Raw genomic sequence first — 17,494 nt, 5'->3', positions numbered from 1 at the left:
GATATATATTTCAAAGTCACCAGGAAACGTAATTATTGATTCATTCCTCAGTTGCCATTTGTGTTCAAAAAGAATAGAAAGGCTCATTATGAGCCCTGTGAAATACTATTCACACTTCACTGGCTGAATAACTTTTTTTTGCTATTTCACTTTAAGTTCCTTCTTTTTACTCCCAACTTCTCTCGTTGCACACAATCCCATGTGTCATTTCTTCACCTCTTATGTAGCAACTTATCTAAAATTGTAGACAAAAGCAAAAGATACGCCCATTGTATCTATTTTTAATTTAATAATGAGATGCGGGGATCACTGGCTACTCCAGCATTTATTACCCATCCCTTGGAGCCATTGGGAAAGTGGTAGCAGTAAGTTACTTCCTTGAGCTGCTGCAGGAATTTCCCTGAGGGTGCCCTCCCCAAAACTTTCAGGGGATTTTGACCCAGTGATACTGAAAAAACAGCGATATATTTCCACATCTGCAGCACCGGCATGGTAGGCAGTGTTTAGGTTCCTGGGCCTATTTGCTTCTGACCAGCCATTTCCTCCCTTCTTTCCTTAAACCTTTCCTTTTTTTTTCTTCATCATTTTCCTGTAGGTGGTGGTGGCAAAGGTGGCATTGCAGAGGAAGGCAGATGGAGCAGAATGCTTGGCAAGGTGGTGGCACACTGGTCGGGCAGGGGAGTTTGTTGTAGTAGGCCCACAGCCAGACTCCAGGCATTGACTGTACCCGAGCAGGGACGCCAGGTTGTGATAGACCAGGAGCTGGGGACTCAGTTATTGGTGATATGGCAGCAGAGCTGGGGCTCCAGGCTACAGGGCGAGTGTGGATCTAGCAGAGGACCCAGCATCAGCTGCCTTTCAGCAAGGTGGGCTCTGTGACGAAGAGATAACACCCGGAGAGTGGCGATTCCAACATTGCTGTGTCCAGTGCAGGCAGCAGACAGGTTGGTGGAGGGGTGGTGGCGCAGATGTTGTTGCTGAGCTGGAGTTGGTGGAACTGAGATGGTCTCTTACAACTATGTCTTTTTATTCTAAAACTGTTCAAAATGTTGTCAGACGGTGGGAACAAATCACAAATTCAGGATGGTGAGCAGTTGGAGAAAAATGTGCAACTGGTTGTGTTCCCATGCATGTGTCACCCTTGTTCTTCCAGATGGTAATAGTTGTGGGTTTGGAAGTTGCTGTTGAAGGGGTTTTGGTGAATTTCTCGAGTGCATTTTGTAGATGGTACACGATGCTGCTACATGCATCAAGGAAGTGAATGTTTGTAAATATGCTTCCAATCAAGTGGGCTCCTTTGTCCTCGATGGTGTTAACTTTCTGTTGTTGGAACTGGATTCATCCAGGCAAGTGGAAAGTATTCCATTACACTGCTGATTTGTGCACTATTGATGGTGGACAGACTTAGGTGGAGTCAGGAGGTGAGTTATTCGCTGCAGCAACTGTTCATATGTAAAGTGGGGGTCATCCGTATCACTACTGTCTGAAGCAAGGTGACACAAACATCGTGGTTTAACTCCTACACCAGCTGAGATTACCATAAAGGTCCCACCTTCTAAACATCATCCCTCACCTGAGTCACAATGACCATCACATTAAACTCATCACTAGTTATCTCCCTCTACTGGGCCCTATTGTCTTCTGGGATGATGGCAACTTTAACTTTAGTTTTATGGCTAGTCCTGTTCAATTCAGTTTCTGTCAAAGGTAACTCCCAGGATGTTGATAGTGAGGGATTCAACAATGGTAATGTCACTGATTGTCAAGGGGTGATGACTAGATTCTCTTTTCCTGGTTTTCTCTCATTGCCTGGCATTTGCATGACACACATGTTACTTGCTACTGGTCATCGACATCTGGAGATTGTCTAGGTCTTCTTGCATTTGGACATGGACTAGTTAAGTCTCTTAGGATTCATGAATGATACTGAACATTGTAATATTCCAACTTCTGACCTTACGATGGAAGGTAATTGGTGAAGCAGTTGAAGATGGAAGGGGCTAAGACATTTAGCTGAAGAACTTTTGCAGAAATTACCTTGTAGCTGATAATGACTGACCTCCAGCAATCACAAACATCTTCCTTTATGCTAGCTATGACTCCAGCCAACAGAGAATTCTCCTCTCTCCTCCCCCCCCACAATTCCATTGGCTGTAGTTTGCCAGTGTTTATTGATGTCACACCTCAGTCAAATACAATGCCTTTGGTGTCAAGGGCAGACACTTTCACTCCACTTTCTCTACTATATCTTTAAAGAACTCTACACAATTAATCAAAGGCAATTTGCCATTTAGAAAAGCAAAGACTGTGGATGCTAGAAACCTGAAATAACAGCACAGAAAAATCTGGCAACACTCAGCAGTTCTGGCAGCATTTGTGAAGAAAGAAGTTAACATTTCAGGCCAGTGATCTTCTGTTAGAAGTTGAAACTTTATTTCTGGAACAGCACAGCAGGTCAGGCAGCATCCAGGGAACAGGAGATTCGACGTTTCGGGCACAGGCCCTTCTTCAGGAATGAGCAGAGAGTGTTCAGCAGGAGAAGATAAAAGGTAGGGAGGAGGGACTTGGAGGAGGGGAGTTGGAAATGTGATAGGTGGAAAGAGGTCAAGGTGAGGGTGATAGGTCGGAGTAGGATGGAGGCGGAGAGGTCAAGAAGAAGACTGCAGGTCAGGAAGGCAGTGCCGGGCTGGAGGGATCCGGCTGAGACAAGGTGGGGGGAGGGGGGATGAAGAAACTGGTGAAGTCCAAGTTCATCCCCTGCGGTTGGAGGGTTCCCAGTCGGAAGATAAGACACTCCTCCTCCGACCGTCGGGTTGTTGTGGTTTGGCGGTGGATGAGTCCAATGACCTGCATATCCTCGGTGGAGTGGGAGGGGGAGTTGAAATGCTGTGCCACAGGTTGGTTGGGTTGGTTCGTCCGGGTGGCCCAGAGGTGCTCTCTGAATCGCTCCACAAGTAGGCGGCCTGTCTCCCCAATATAGAGGAGGCCACACCGGCTGCAGCGGATGCAGTAGATGATGTGGGTGGAGGTGCAGGTGAATCTGTGGCGGATATGGAAGTTTCCCTTGGGGCCTTGGAGAGAAGTGAGGGGGGAGGTGTGGGCGCAAGTGTTGCACCTCCTGCAGTTGCAAGGGAAGGTGCCGGGAGTGGAGGTTGGGTCGGTGGGGGGTGTGGATCTGACAAGGGAGTCGCGGAGGGAGTGGTCTCTACGGAAAGCTGATAGGGGAGGGGAGGGAAATATATCCTTGGTGCTGGGGTCTGTTTGGAGGTGGCGGAAGTGACGGCGGATGATGCGCTGTACATGGAGATTGGTGGGGTGGTAGGTGAGGACCAGTGGGGTTCTGTCCTGGTGGCGGTTGGAGGGGCGGGGCTCAAGGGCGGAGGAGCGGGAAGTGGAGGAGACGCGGTGGAGGGCACCGTCGACCACGTCGGGGGGGAAATTGCGGTCCTTGAAGAAGGAGGCCATCTGTGTTGTACGTATTTTGAACTGGTCCTCCTGGGAGCAGATGCGGCGGAGACGAAGGAATTGGGAGAATGGGATGGCGTTTTTACAGGGGGCAGGATGGGAGGAGGTGTAGTCCAGGTAGCTGTGGGAGTCGGTTGGTTTGTAGTAGATGTCCGTGTTGATTCGGTCGCCTGAGATAGAAACAGAAAGGTCTAGGAAGGGGAGGGAGGAGTCCGAGACTGTCCAGGTGAATTTGAGGTCGGGGTGGAAGGTGTTAGTGTAGTGGATGAACTGTTCAACCTCCTCGTGGGAGCACCACCGAGGATATGCAGGTCATTGGACTCATCCACCGCCAAACCACAACAACCCGACGGTCGGAGGAGGAGCGTCTTATCTTCCGACTGGGAACCCTCCAACCGCAGGGGATGAACTTGGACTTCACCAGTTTCTTCATCCCCCCTCCCCCCACCTTGTCTCAGCCGGATCCCTCCAGCCCGGCACCGCCTTCCTGACCTGCAGTCTTCTTCTTGACCTCTCCGCCTCCATCCTACTCCGACCTATCACCCTCACCTTGACCTCTTTCCACCTATCACATTTCCAACTCCCCTCCTCCAAGTCCCTCCTCCCTACCTTTTATCTTCTCCTGCTGAACACTCTCTGCTCATTCCTGAAGAAGGGCCTGTGCCCGAAACGTCGAATCTCCTGTTCCCTGGATGCTGCCTGACCTGCTGTGCTGTTCCAGCAATAAAGTTTCAACTTTGATCTCCAGCATCTGCAGACCTCACTTTCTCCTCTATCTTCTGTTAGAACTCTAACTCAGTCTCTCTCCCTCCAGATGATACTAGACCCGTGGAATATTGCCAGCAATTTTGTTTTTTTAGTGTTTCCTTTTGTATGTATATTGCTTGGCTGAAATTGGTTACCTGTGGGTTTGGTAAATATTTCCTAGGTTACAGATGATGAGTCATTTACCAGCCTCTCAGTTGCTTTCTGGCTTCGCAGTGTTTTCTCTACCTCCCTTTTTCCTATAGGGGTGTTGCATTTGCTTTTTTTTCCCCAGTCTCTGGCATTGTTCATCTTACTGTAGAACTTTGGAAAATTATAATCTACACTTTTGCTATTTCTTTTTTAACCTCAGAAACTCCATTAGGTATGATTATGACCTTTTTAAACAGTATCCTAATGTAGACTGTACATTTTTGCAACTGGAATCTACAAATACCATGGAATTCATTTGAGATTAAGAAATTCACAACCATTATAGATTTGCTCAAAATAACACTAGTGTTTACTCCAACAGGGTAAACTTCAGAATATAGATAAAACTGTATGAAAATAAATGGCCTTCTGCATTGACTATTGTCTGAGTAAGTAGACACAGGTGCTGTTTTAAGAGTGGTCCTGTGGCTTTTAAGTTGACAGCTGTACAGAACAGCTCACATTCTGAGAGTCTGGCTTCAGCAAGTCTTCTAAAAGAGACAGGCTTTGTTGCAAAATATTCAATCTACTTAGTTTTTCAATACTTTACAAGCACTGCTAGTTGCGATGATAAAGCAATGACCGTGTTTTTAAAAACTGCTTCACTGTCATTCTAACTTCCTTGTGATCGATTAGTATTTCATCAATAGATATCACACCGACAGATTTACAGATATATTGTGATGCAATAATACCCCAGCATTGGACAAACAATGCGTGTACTGCATTGTGGACTAGTGCTAATTCATCTTAGTGATTGAAAAACAAACTATACAAGTCTTTTGCTGCTTGCAAAGCAATAAGGGAGACACAGATGCAAGTATAAGATTGATAAATATAATAATCATGTATATTTACATGTATTTGGAAAGGTAAAGACGGATTATGGATAGTCAACTTAGCTCTGTGCATGGGAAGTCGTATCTTATGAACTTGATTGAGTTTTTTGAAGAAGTAACAAAGATTGACGAGAGCAGAGCAATAGACATGATCTACATGAACTTCAGTAAGGTGCTCGACAAGGTTCCTCATGGTAGACTGGTTAGCAAGGTTAGATCACATGGAATAGAAGGGGAACTAACTACCTGAATACAGAACTGGCCTGAAGGTAGAAGACAGAGGACAGTGATGAATGGGTGCTTTTCAGACTGGAGATCTGTGACCAACAGTGTGTCACAAGGATTGGTGCTGAGTCTACTGCTTTTTGTCATTTATATAAATGATTTGGATGGGAACATAGAAGGTATAGCTAGTAAGTTTGCAGATGACACCAAAATTGGAGGCACAGTGTACTGCGAAAAAGGTTACTTCAGAGTACAACGGAATCGTGATCAAAAGAGTGGCAGATGGAGTTTAGATAAATGTGAGGTGCTGCATTTTGGAAAGGCAATTCAGGGCAGGACTTAAACACTTAATTGTAAGGTCCTGGGGAGAATTGCTGAAATCAACAGACCTTGGAATGCAGGTTGATTGTTCTTTGAAAGTGAAGTCACAGGTAGATAGGATAGTGAAGATAGCATTTGGTATGCTTGCCTTTATTGGTCAGAGCATTGAGTATCGGAATTGGGAGGTCATGTTGTGGCTGTACAGGACATTGGTGGGTCTCTATTGGAATACTGTGTGAAATTCTGGTCTCTCTGCTATAGGAAGAATGTTGTGAAACTTGAAAGGGTTCAAAAAAGATTTACAAGGATGTTGCCAGGGTTGCATGGTTTGAGCTATAAGGAGAAGCTGAATAGACTGGGGCTATTTTCTCTTGGGCATCAGAAGCTGAGAGGTGACCTTATAGAGGTTTATAAAATCATGAGGAGCATGGATATAGTAAATAGGAAAGGTCTTTTCTCCAGGATAGGACAGTCCAAAACTAGAGGGCATAGTTTAAGGTGACAGGGGAAAGATTTAAAAGGGAACTAAGGGGCAACTTTATCCTGCAGAGGTGCATGTATGGAATGAGCTGCCAGAGGAAGTGGTGGAAGCTGGTAGAACTGCACCATTTAAAAAGGTATAGGAGTAGGAAGGTTTGAGTGTGATATGGGCCAAATGCTGGCAAATGGGCCTAGATTAATTTAGGATACTGGTCTGCATGGATGAGTCGTTTTCTGTGCTGTACAACTCTACGACTCTATGAAGATAGGTGGAGGAAGGCTCCAGTGTAGCATAAACAGTCCACAATAGGTCAGTTAGGCCAAATGACTAGTTTCTGTGCTGTAAGTTCTTTGTAATGCATTTTCACTTCTGAAATGGAATGTAAATCTTTGCATCCATTTGATACAGAAGAATGAAAAGCATAAGCAAAATGTATTCCAGTCCAGCTGCAAATTAAGACATAGGAGAAAGTGAGGACTGCAGATGCTGGAGTACCAGAGTTGAAAAATGTGATGCTGGAAAAACACAGCAGGCCAGGCAGCATTCGAGGAGCAGGAGAATCGACTTTTCGGGCATAAGCCCTTCTTCAGGAATTAAGACATATCTCATTCTTCCACCATCTCTTCTTTCATTTAGTATCCAGCTCCTTCCAGTAATTGATTATGCTGTCCACTGCCAATGTCAGCAAGGACACTCAAACTCTCATGTTTACCAAGTTGTGCTATATATAGCCTTCTCACTAGATCTTAAAGGTGTTAAATATTTCAGGAAGGAGAAAAAAAACTGCGTTCGCACTACTGATGGCAACCGTTGAAACAGATGTCAGTCAACCTTGTCTTCCCAAATGATGGGGAAAGCAGCAATGCAAAGCTAATTGAGACAATTCAGTGATTCCTTTCATGGGAGCAAGAAGCATCAAACGACTCTGAAGGTTTACTCCACTGAATTGGAAATATAACTGATTTTGTTGTTTGTAATAGAAGTTCATACAATGGAGGGATTGATCCAGTATAGGGGAGAACAGCAAGTTAATTAGTAAATAGTAAAAGAAAGACCATAAGATACAAGTACAGAATTAGGCTATTCAGCCCAGAAGGTCTGCCCCACCATTTGATCATGACTCAACCCCATTTGCCTGCCTTCTCCCTGTAATTTACTCATCTGTCTTAATTGCGCTTTGCCTCCACACCTTCTACCGCAATGAGTCCCACAGATTCACTACTCTCTGGCTGAAGAAATTCCCCATCTCATCAGTTCTAAAGGGTCATGCTTTCACATCCTGGTCTGTCCTGGGAATATCATCTCCATGTTCACTCTATCGCGACCTCTCAGCTTTCTGCAAACTTTAATCAGATATCCTCCTTATCCATCTAAACTCCTTTGAATATTGACTCAGAGTCCTCAGCTGCTCCTCATATAACACACCCTTCATTCCTGGGATCATTCTTGTAAACTTCCTCTGGACTGCCTCCAAGGCCAGCACATCTTTCCTGAGATACAAGGTAAATACTCCAAATACAGTCTGACCAGAGCCTTATTCAGCCTCAGCAGGACATCTCTGCTCTTATATTCTAGCCCTTTTGAAATGAATGCTAACATTGCATTTGCCTTCGTAACTACCAACTGAACCAATCTTATGGGATCACAGAATAATCTTATAGGAGGAGTAAAACAGGCAATAGAAGGCTGCTCAGGGACAGCACTTTCATAAGGAAGGTACTTTAAATGATTTTGATGAAAACAAAGTGATAGTAAGTTACGGATAACATGTTAAATTGTGGTCATGTCCTGCACATTAATCTCACACTAATGGAATTTCAGACATGGCATTCAAACGGCCCACATCCATAACATATTGCACATTACACAATATGAAGGAAATTGTACTATACTCAATCAATTATAGTAGACATTTAATCATCTGAATACCCACAGATTCCATTAGCTTAACACAGGATCTTTCTTGTACTCTCAAAACAAGGTTCTTATTGGGAATCTGTCCTTCCTTTTCAAATGCTTTCCTAGCTGCTCTGAATTTTTAAAAATGTCTTCGCTTTTTAATTCTGCTTTGTTGGTGTGACAAATAATCCCAGTGCAAAATCATAAATTGCAGAGAGCGACTGCTGGAGCAGCGCTTTGGGAGTTCAATAAATGAAATGATTCTAGAATTTCAACAGTACCATGTTGCAGGATCAACCAGTCAGGAAATTAGAAATGACCTTTTGATAACTTTCAGGGATGAGATGTGGTTAGATTCTCTATTCCCCAGCTGAAGGGCCCTTACAATTACCCAAGTGACTTCCCTCACCAGCAACACCCCCTCCCAGCCCCAACCTTTCCACGGATCAGCAAATTTTGTGCAAAGTAGCCATTTACCTTTGGAACATTTTAGTGTCTGTTACACCTAATCCACAGCATTCAAGATCTCTACTCTCCACCCCTCAGCATCCCCAGTTTCAATCATTCCACCACCAATTGTCTAGGCTCTACACGGAGTCCAATCCTAAATCATTACCTCTCTTCTATCCTTTAGGACAGCCTTTAAAAGTCACTACTTTGACTAAGCCTTTGGACATGTTCCCTCATATTGCCTTCTGTAGCTCAGCATCAAATGTTTAAGGACATTCTTGTGAAGCATTTTGGGATATTTTATTACAGTAAGGATGCTCACTAGTAAAAAGAGCATTTGATGTGGTCATTCCACAATTGGACATCAACAGACCAAAGCTCTTCTCAATACCATCAAAACATTTGATAGAAATGTAAGGATAGGATGATAGTGCTAATTTCATGTCGTTGCCACATTTAGATTACAGTCAATGGAAAATATGATGAGAAGAATTTCAAGTGTAATGCCAAGAAGTTCATGCATTAATAAAAAGCATGTTTCTTTGTTCAAACAGGAATCTGTGCAGACTCTTAAACTGGGTGAAAGTATTAAAGAAAAAGACAGGAGATCTACAGCTCTGTTCCTTTCATAATCCAAGTCTGAAGTTGAGGAGGTCAAGATAAATCAATAACTGTTTCAGTAATCTATTCATATCCATAATAAAATTCAAGCCTGACAAAAAAAAAGGTCTGCCAAAAAAAAATCAATAACTTAAGGCAGACAAATCTCATATAAGCTTTGGTTGGTGTTTAATGGAATTTTTTGTATCCCATAGGAATGGAAGGAGGCCAAACAGCCCCTCAAGCCTATTTTGATAGTCAATGGGATTGTAGCTGGTGACAGTATTCTAACTCCATCCACTCACTGTGGATCTGTGGACGATATTTTCTGAATGGAGAGGTTTCCTGTAATAAAGACCTTCCATTCAAGTGTGAAGAATTTACAATGATCAGATATACTGTTGTTTGCACACATGAACAACTGGAGAAGCTGCTCCTCAATTGCAGGCAGATGATCAGAAAGGTAAGAATTCATAAACTATAACACTCAGAGGACGACATGAACTGAGCAAAGGAAATGCAATAACAACAATACCATAACAGTAAGTGACAAGTGAACTGACACTTCCTAATGAAGGAACATTACTCAGGTGAACAGTCTTCTTACACACTCCAATGAAGCATTTGCTCTGGTCAGGCTGCTGTCTGCTGCACTCAAACCATGGCAAATTCATCCCTCCAATTACTGCAGTCCTTCTGCTATTTAATCTTCTGTAAAATTCTGTCCCATACCTTTTCACAAACGTTGCTACAAAAATGCTAGATTTGTAACTAATTGAGCAACTATCGACTGCTTTCTAATGCCCAGAATTTTATATTGTTTCTTAGATCTGCTTTGACAGGGGCTTTATATAAATGCAGCTTAGCTTCCTTCCCATTCTAGTTTTGTTCTAGTTATAAAAGCTGATATTCCATTATACCTGTTTTGTTTTATGTATCTACTACAGTTTTTCTTTGCATCTCGAACCCCAAATTCCTTTGGATCTGCACTACTCCTATTTTGTTTTGCCACTTAAAAACTACTTTTATTAAAAAAAAAAATTGGATGTGGGTGTCCCTGGCTCACCCAGCATTTATTGCCCATCCTTAGTTGCCCATGAGGTCAAGGTGTTGAGCTGCCTTCTTGAAATGCTGCAATCCATTTGATATTGATAGACCCACAAGGCCATTAGGGATGGAGTTGCAGAATCCTGACTCAGTGACACTGAAGGAATGGTGTTTTATTTCAAAATGAGAATGGTGGGTGGTTTGGAGGGGAATTTGCAGCTGGTGGCTCTCTTATGAATCTGCTGCCCTTATCCTTTTATATGGTTGTGTAATACACTGTCAAAGGAGCCTTTATGACTTCCTGCACTGCACCTTGTGGATGGTATACATTGCTGCTACTGGATGTAGAACCAATCAAGCAGTTGCTTTGTTCTAGATGGTGTCAAACTTCTCAATTATTATTGGAGCGATACTCATTCAGACATGTGGAGACTATTCTAATGCACTTCTGATTTGTTCCTTGTAGATGATAGGCAGACTTTGGAAAATGAAACAATAGCTCTTTAGCTCATCAAGTCTTGGTGGTGTATGATGAAAAATTGTTTATGTTTGTAACCAAAATCACACTCTTCTAGTCATGGATTTTCATCCATATTACTATATATAGTTTTTTAAAAAAAGAGTAGCCTGCAATACGTCACACAATATATCCACTCAGCTCAACAATCAACCTTTTAAACCCTAATTTTATCTAATAAGGCATCAATGTGGAGATTGAGAAGTTGTTTTGTTTTCCCACTAGGAGTTACCAGAGGGCATTCAAGAGGGCATTAGATGCTTATTTCTATAGAAACATGCAGGGCTTTATGGAAGAGGCAGGGAAACAGCATTAAATCAAAATGGTCGCTCAAAGAGCCAGTACTGACACAATAGATCAAATGACCTGCCCTTCTATATGATATCAATTCTGAGATTCTGAAGGAGTTAATAATTTTGTGAGATTACTTAATGGAGAATTAAAATAGAGCACTGCTTGCTAAGGTTGAAGTCTTAGAATGCCTGCAGGGATAATTAGTGCTCTGAAGGTGCAGGCTGTACAGATGCTGCTTCCCAGAAAGCCTATAGCTACGACTGTCATTTGACGTGACAGCTGTGCAATTGAAATTATTTTTCTGCATAACGAAATGAGTCTTGCAACTAATTTACAAAACTAAGAAAAAAATCATTGCAAAATACTACTGCACAAAAGGAAAAATTGCAAAAATTCCTTACAGGTTAAAAAGAAATACTTGGTCATCTTCCTCACTCAACAAAAGTTATCTCCTTAAACAAAAGGGATAACCTTTGGATTTAAAAGACCTTTGGCTTCAGATTATTAGATTAGATTACTTACAGTGTGGAAACAGGCCCTTCGGCCCAACAAGTCCACACCGACCCGCCGAAGCGCAACCCACCCATTGCCCTACATTTGCCCCTTTTTACCTAACACTATGGGCAATTTAGCATGGCCAATTTGTAGCTCTATCAACATATCCTTCTAATCCTTTATTGTGTGTTTTGTCCTACCCCTCCGTGGGATGGGAGAGTCACTGGCCAGGTCAGCATTTGTTACCTTCCACTACACCACCACCACTTTCCCACTGACGTTGCCGAGGAAACCGGAGCACCCAAAGGAAACCCATGTAGACATGGGGAGAATGTGCAAACTCCACACAGTCAGTCACCTGAGTCGGGAATTGAACCCGGGTCTCTGGCGCTGTGAGGCAGCAGTGCTAACCACTGTGCTGCCCACAAGATGATAGACCATCTTTCAATAACACTTATACCTTTGGCCAAAGGGCAACATTAAGTTCTACTGACGTGAAGTTTTCTTTACATGTCTAAATCTTTTATTAGTTAGAATTAGTTAACTTTGAGAATTCTTGAATCACATTTGAAATAGCAAAAGTTTGAATGGTTGTATTCTGCTTTCACCTAAATGTTTGCATTGCTTTTCAACACTGAGCCACACGGATGATGCTGGATTTGGAAAACATGTGATTGCTGTCCCACAATGTCTTTTTTAAACGGCTCGAAAGCCAAAGGAAATTTGTGAAATGAAACTCTTGAGCTGTTGTAGGTACATTATTCATTGTTAAGTTGTCTCCTAACTGCTATGTTTCAGGAAATACTTGTCAGAACATGGTAATATTCACTTATCATGTGGCTTAAGGCAAAGGACTACTACCACTTTCGCAGAGCAACAATGAATGAGTAATAAGTTCTGGTCAGCACAGAAGTAGAACTAGTTTGAGCTCATTTTTGGTCAACTGATTGCAACCAAGAGTACAATCGGATCTGGTATCCCCAGGTGAAGAGAAACATTTTACTATGTTAAAGGGATGAGGTCATAGATATAGTCAGAGTTTGAACCTATGGCCAATTACTCGGCAACGTCAGTGGGAAAATGGTGGTGGTGTAGTGGAAGGTAACAAATGCTGACCTGGCCAGTGACTCTCCCATCCCACGGAGGGGTAGGACAAAACACACAATAAAGGATTAGAAGGATATGTTGATAGAGCTACAAAGAGGAATACATGGGTCACTCGCACCAAATTGGATCTATTGGACTGAATGCCTGCTTCCATACAGTAAAACACCACTTAATTTCTCAAAGTGGAAAACAGTATTTGGAAGGTGAAAAGTTAAATTTACCATTGATGTCACCTGCAGTAAGGTTCACGTAAGTTTTTCGAGCAGCAACAAGATGTCTACTTATTAACTAAAATCCTGAGTTCTGAAAGGATTTTGCAGCTGAAACTCTACATTCACATTACATCTCATGGTACAAGTTGTATCAATTATGAGACAAAATATTCCTTGGACCTGGCAGATCAGTGAATGTGAGAAAGGCCATTTCTGTCATACATTTCTTAAAAATCCTGTTTATTCATATTTAACAGTAATGGACAAATAGAGAACAAAGGTTGTATCTGCTCTCACCCAGTGAATATACACTATAATTGGAATATTGTCCTTAAGGAGTTAAATTCAAGCCTGGCAGAATATTACAAAATGAATAATAGATATTCTAAATTACTCAGGAATTTCAAAAAAAATCTAAGCATTAATTTTATTATTCAGAAATAATGATATGAACACAGCAGTTTACTCCTCTTTTATTTGCAAGGGCTACTCAGTAATATATAAACCAATCGCCCATTTTCTTTTTACTGTTGCATCCCTCTGAAAACCACGGCAGAGTACATGGTGCAGCTCGGGAAGGAAGGTGGGGTCTGGGGGACATCTTGTGAACCTTTGTAACATCTTAACCTCATTATTTCCTGCATTCTGGATGTGCATTTCTGCATTTGACTCATTTTAAATATTCCTAACTTATTCTGCATCACCTATATCAAATCATTTCAGTGGAAAACTGTTTTTTCTATGTTCATCATTACTGGCTGCCCCTACGGTATATTAAGAATGCATTTGAATTGTCGATATGTAAAACTACCAGGATTGGCATTATGCGGTAGTCCTGCATCTGCAATATTAAATTGCACACGACACACAAGGGTTTTAAAAAAAACACATCGCAGTATTATAACGCAATAGCATGTTATAACACAATGAAATATCTTACACGGGAGTGGCAGGAATATGGAATAAAATCCATGTTTGGTGGGGTGGGGTCGGAAAGAAGTTTGTTTATAGAAGTAGGCCACCTTCTGGTGGAAAAAAAGCTGCCGTAGGAAATACTGACAGACACAGCAATCACCTAACTCATCTGCTGAAAATATTACGGTGTGCTAGAGGAAAACAGAATTAAGAAAGATAACCACATTTCCGCAGTCCGAGAGCCAAAAAGACAAATCTGTTGATCTACAAATTTAAACCACGTTCCGCGGAGAATTTGTTTGCTGTTAAATTATATCATTTCAAGGACCTAAACATCACCTCGCCCGTTGCTACATTAAATTAAAGAAAATCTCCCTCAGCAGTACCACAACTCAATTGTACACACTGGTGCTGCCACCCTGAGGAACGAACTAACAACACACAAATTTGAGAAGTATAACCAGCATTTCATCGAATTGCTAAATTATATTCCAAAAAAATAGAAAATTACAGGATTCGTTGTTTTGCAGCTTTAGAGCCGAGCTTCACCAAAGTACTTTTAAAAATTGTGGTTTTACATGGAGAGCAGATAATCAAAAATCCAGCAAACTCTATGTTTTACTTCTGTTTTGGGATGTAGCATTTTAAAAAAAATTCATTTAAAAAAAAGAAAAATATTTTTCATTGCACCTATTTATTTAATTTTGGTGGAATGATCTGTGTAGCCTTGTCAGCATAGTAAATTGCCGCAGTCTCTTTGTCTTTCCCTGACCTCACCTCTTACTCCACCCTCTCTTCGAAGGTGTTTTTTTTTCGCTGACGCGGACTGAATTTACACTTTATCGACAGCTTTAACTGCAACCTGCGTCAGATATTTAGCACTCAGCAGCACAATCTGTGCAATGGTGATAATCACAGCATGCCTAATCTTACTGCTTTCCTGTGTCGGCTTCACACTCGAATGAAAAAGAAATGCCAAATTAAACACAGTGTGAGACACCAAGAGCAGTCACCCACCCTCTGCCTTCAATCTGCATCCCAAAAAGAACGTGCTAAATACAGCAAATGGACAAAGAGATACAGATAAAGGCTGTGTCCTCAAAATAATTCTTGGTCGGATGCCTCTTGCATTGTTTCTCTGCACATGCCGACGAAGGAATTTGTACTGTCCAGCTAGACAGGGGGAATTGAGGAGGTGGAAAGATGGGAATGAGAATTTTTTTTGCTCTGATCTGCAGCTGGTACTATCAATGAACACTCCCAGTTCAAGGACGGTATCAGTACAGTATTGTACAGTACATCCCTTTCATTCCTTTACCCCAGTGTTAACACACCGCCATCTGGTGTTACAAATCGCCATTTTCATTTCTTACAGTCGACAATCTTTATTAATTCAAGTAGTAAATTGAGCCCAAATGATTTCTTGCTAAATACACCCGTTTATTGATACTGAAACAGCATCTATAATAACGACTTTCAAAAGCACTGGAGTCCTTTGCCTCTATAGCTCTAGACACTGACATAAGACTAATAGGCTATTTGGCCAATCAGGTCTGCTCTGCCTTTCAATTACAGGTGATAAGTTTTCAAACCAATTTTCCTGTTTTCTCCCCGTAACCTTTCATCCCTTTGGCAATCAATGAGTTACCCATCTCTGCACTAAATATATTCAATAAGTTGGCCTCCACAGACCTCTGTGGCAATGAGTTCCACAGATTCACCACTCTGACTAAAGAAGTTTCTCCTTATCTCCATTCTAAAGGGTCTTCCTTAACTCTGAGGCTGTGCCCTCGGGTCCTAGTTTCTCTTCCCAATGGAAACATCAGCCCAATGTCCACTCTGTCCAGGCTGTTCAGTATTCTGTAAACTTCAATTAGATCCCCTCATGTGTCATAACATCTCTGAACTGGTTGTTACCCAGTCAATTTCTCACCCGATTATGCTCAATTAACGTATAATCTTCAGCTGGTCCCTTGTTCCATTTTACATAATAACAGACTGGGCTATTTCCATATGCTCTTAACAATCCTCCCTCATTCTATACTCTGTAAACTTCAACTGATTCAAATGTCTAACGTATAAGAAATACCATACACCAATTATCCTTGCTCACTGACCCATACTGTGTTGAGTCAAAAAATTCTTACTTTATTATTTTCATCCTCTTTCTTCAAATCTCTCCATGGTCTAATTTTTCCCATCTCCAATTTCCTTCTGTCCAGCATCCTCCAGAGGCCCACGTTGCTTTAATTCAAGCGTCATGCATCCCCAATTTTAATTACTCAGCCACTGATGGCACCTGCAGTTGTCCGAAGCCTTGGCACTGGAAATCTTTCCTAAATCTTCCTCTGTTTTAAGATGCTGCTTAAAGGTTCTCTGTAATAGCTCGGGGGCTTGCTATTTGATAACACTCCTATGAAGCATCCTGAACATTTTACAAAATTAAAAGGTGTTACACAAATGGAAGCCTTTCTTGATGTCGATTTCATGGCAAACTGCATAGAAATAAAATGTGACTAACAAAAATCTATAAGAAAGGAAAAACACATGAATGTCTCACCTGCATTCATGTCAAATGCTGCATTCTTCTTCTGTTTTTCTAGTCGCTCTTTCTCTGCCTTCTCTTTGGCAAGTTTGGCTCTTTTGATTTTTTCTTCAGCTTCTTTCCTTTTCTTGTTCTCCATTACTGATTGCTGAGAGATAAAAAAATAGTTAAAGAGAGAAGGAATTGTACTTCATTATGCCTTTCACGGTCTCGGGGCATTTCACAATGTTTTATAACAAATGAAATCCTTCTGGAATGCAGTCACACTGTAATGGGCGGGGGCAGTCAGTCAGCGCAGTTGGCTGGATGGCTTGTTTGCAATTCAGAAGTATGGTTTGATTTTTGTAAAGTCTAAGGACTCCTCAAAGGCCCTGCCCTCCATATGAGGCATCAACCTCAGTTAAATTTATTCTCTCTCATGAGGGAACAACACATGGTCTGCTGGGACTATGGTGACTTCCACTTCACAATTGTAAGAGAAGGAAGAGCTGCAGTCATTTTGTGCACAGTAAGATCTTGTAAACAGTAATATAAATGACCAGATAAACAGTTTTAGTAATAGGCATAATGAAAAATACTGCCCAGGACCATAAAATCTGTTATATCCATCCAAGACAGTAGATACAGCCACAGATAAATGTTTGAACTGAAAGACTGCACTTCCAACAGTACAGCACTCTTTCAGCATTCAAGGTTTGTGTAAAGATTTGTAGCTCAGGTGCAGTTGTGGTAGTTGTGGGTATGTTCGCCGAGTTGGGAAGTTGATTTGTAGATGTTTCATCCCCTATCTAGGTGACATCTTCAGTGCTTTGGAGCCTCATGTGAAGCGCTCCTGTGCTGTCTCTTCTGGAATTTATTTGGTTCTGTTCCTGCTGTTGCTGGTTGCCAGCTCTAGTTGTTCATTGTAGTGATTAGTATATTGGGTCTAGGTCTATGTGCTTGTTGATGGAGTCCACGGATGAGTGTCATAAGACCATAAGACATAGGAGTGGAAGTAAGGCCACTCCACCATTTAATCATGGCTGATGGGCATTTCAACTCCACTTACCCGCATTCTCCCCGTAGCCCTTAATTCCTTGTGACATCAAGAATTTATCAATCTCTGCCTTGAAGACATTTAGCATC

The 17,494-nt window shown here is 41.9% G+C and overlaps 1 protein-coding gene across 4 annotated transcripts in view; it reads right to left on the bottom strand.

The window, feature by feature from the left end:
• Positions 1-17,494, bottom strand: part of diaph1 (diaphanous related formin 1) — a 359,024-nt gene that overhangs the window by 50,219 nt on the left and 291,311 nt on the right. For all 4 annotated transcript variants that reach the window (XM_087995081.1, XM_087995082.1, XM_087995083.1 and 1 more), the window contains one exon: positions 16,385-16,517. In XM_087995081.1, coding sequence (XP_087851207.1) covers positions 16,385-16,517 — 133 coding nt within the window. The remainder of the gene's footprint in view (positions 1-16,384; positions 16,518-17,494) is intronic.

Source organism: Chiloscyllium plagiosum, unplaced genomic scaffold, assembly GCF_037043375.1.
Source record: "Chiloscyllium plagiosum isolate Xiang-an unplaced genomic scaffold, Cpla_swu_hap1 HiC_scaffold_16, whole genome shotgun sequence".
NCBI classification, from domain to species: Eukaryota; Metazoa; Chordata; class Chondrichthyes; order Orectolobiformes; family Hemiscylliidae; genus Chiloscyllium; species Chiloscyllium plagiosum.
The sequence above is the reverse complement of the archived record's forward strand: the minus strand, read 5'-3'. Positions and strand labels throughout refer to the sequence as shown.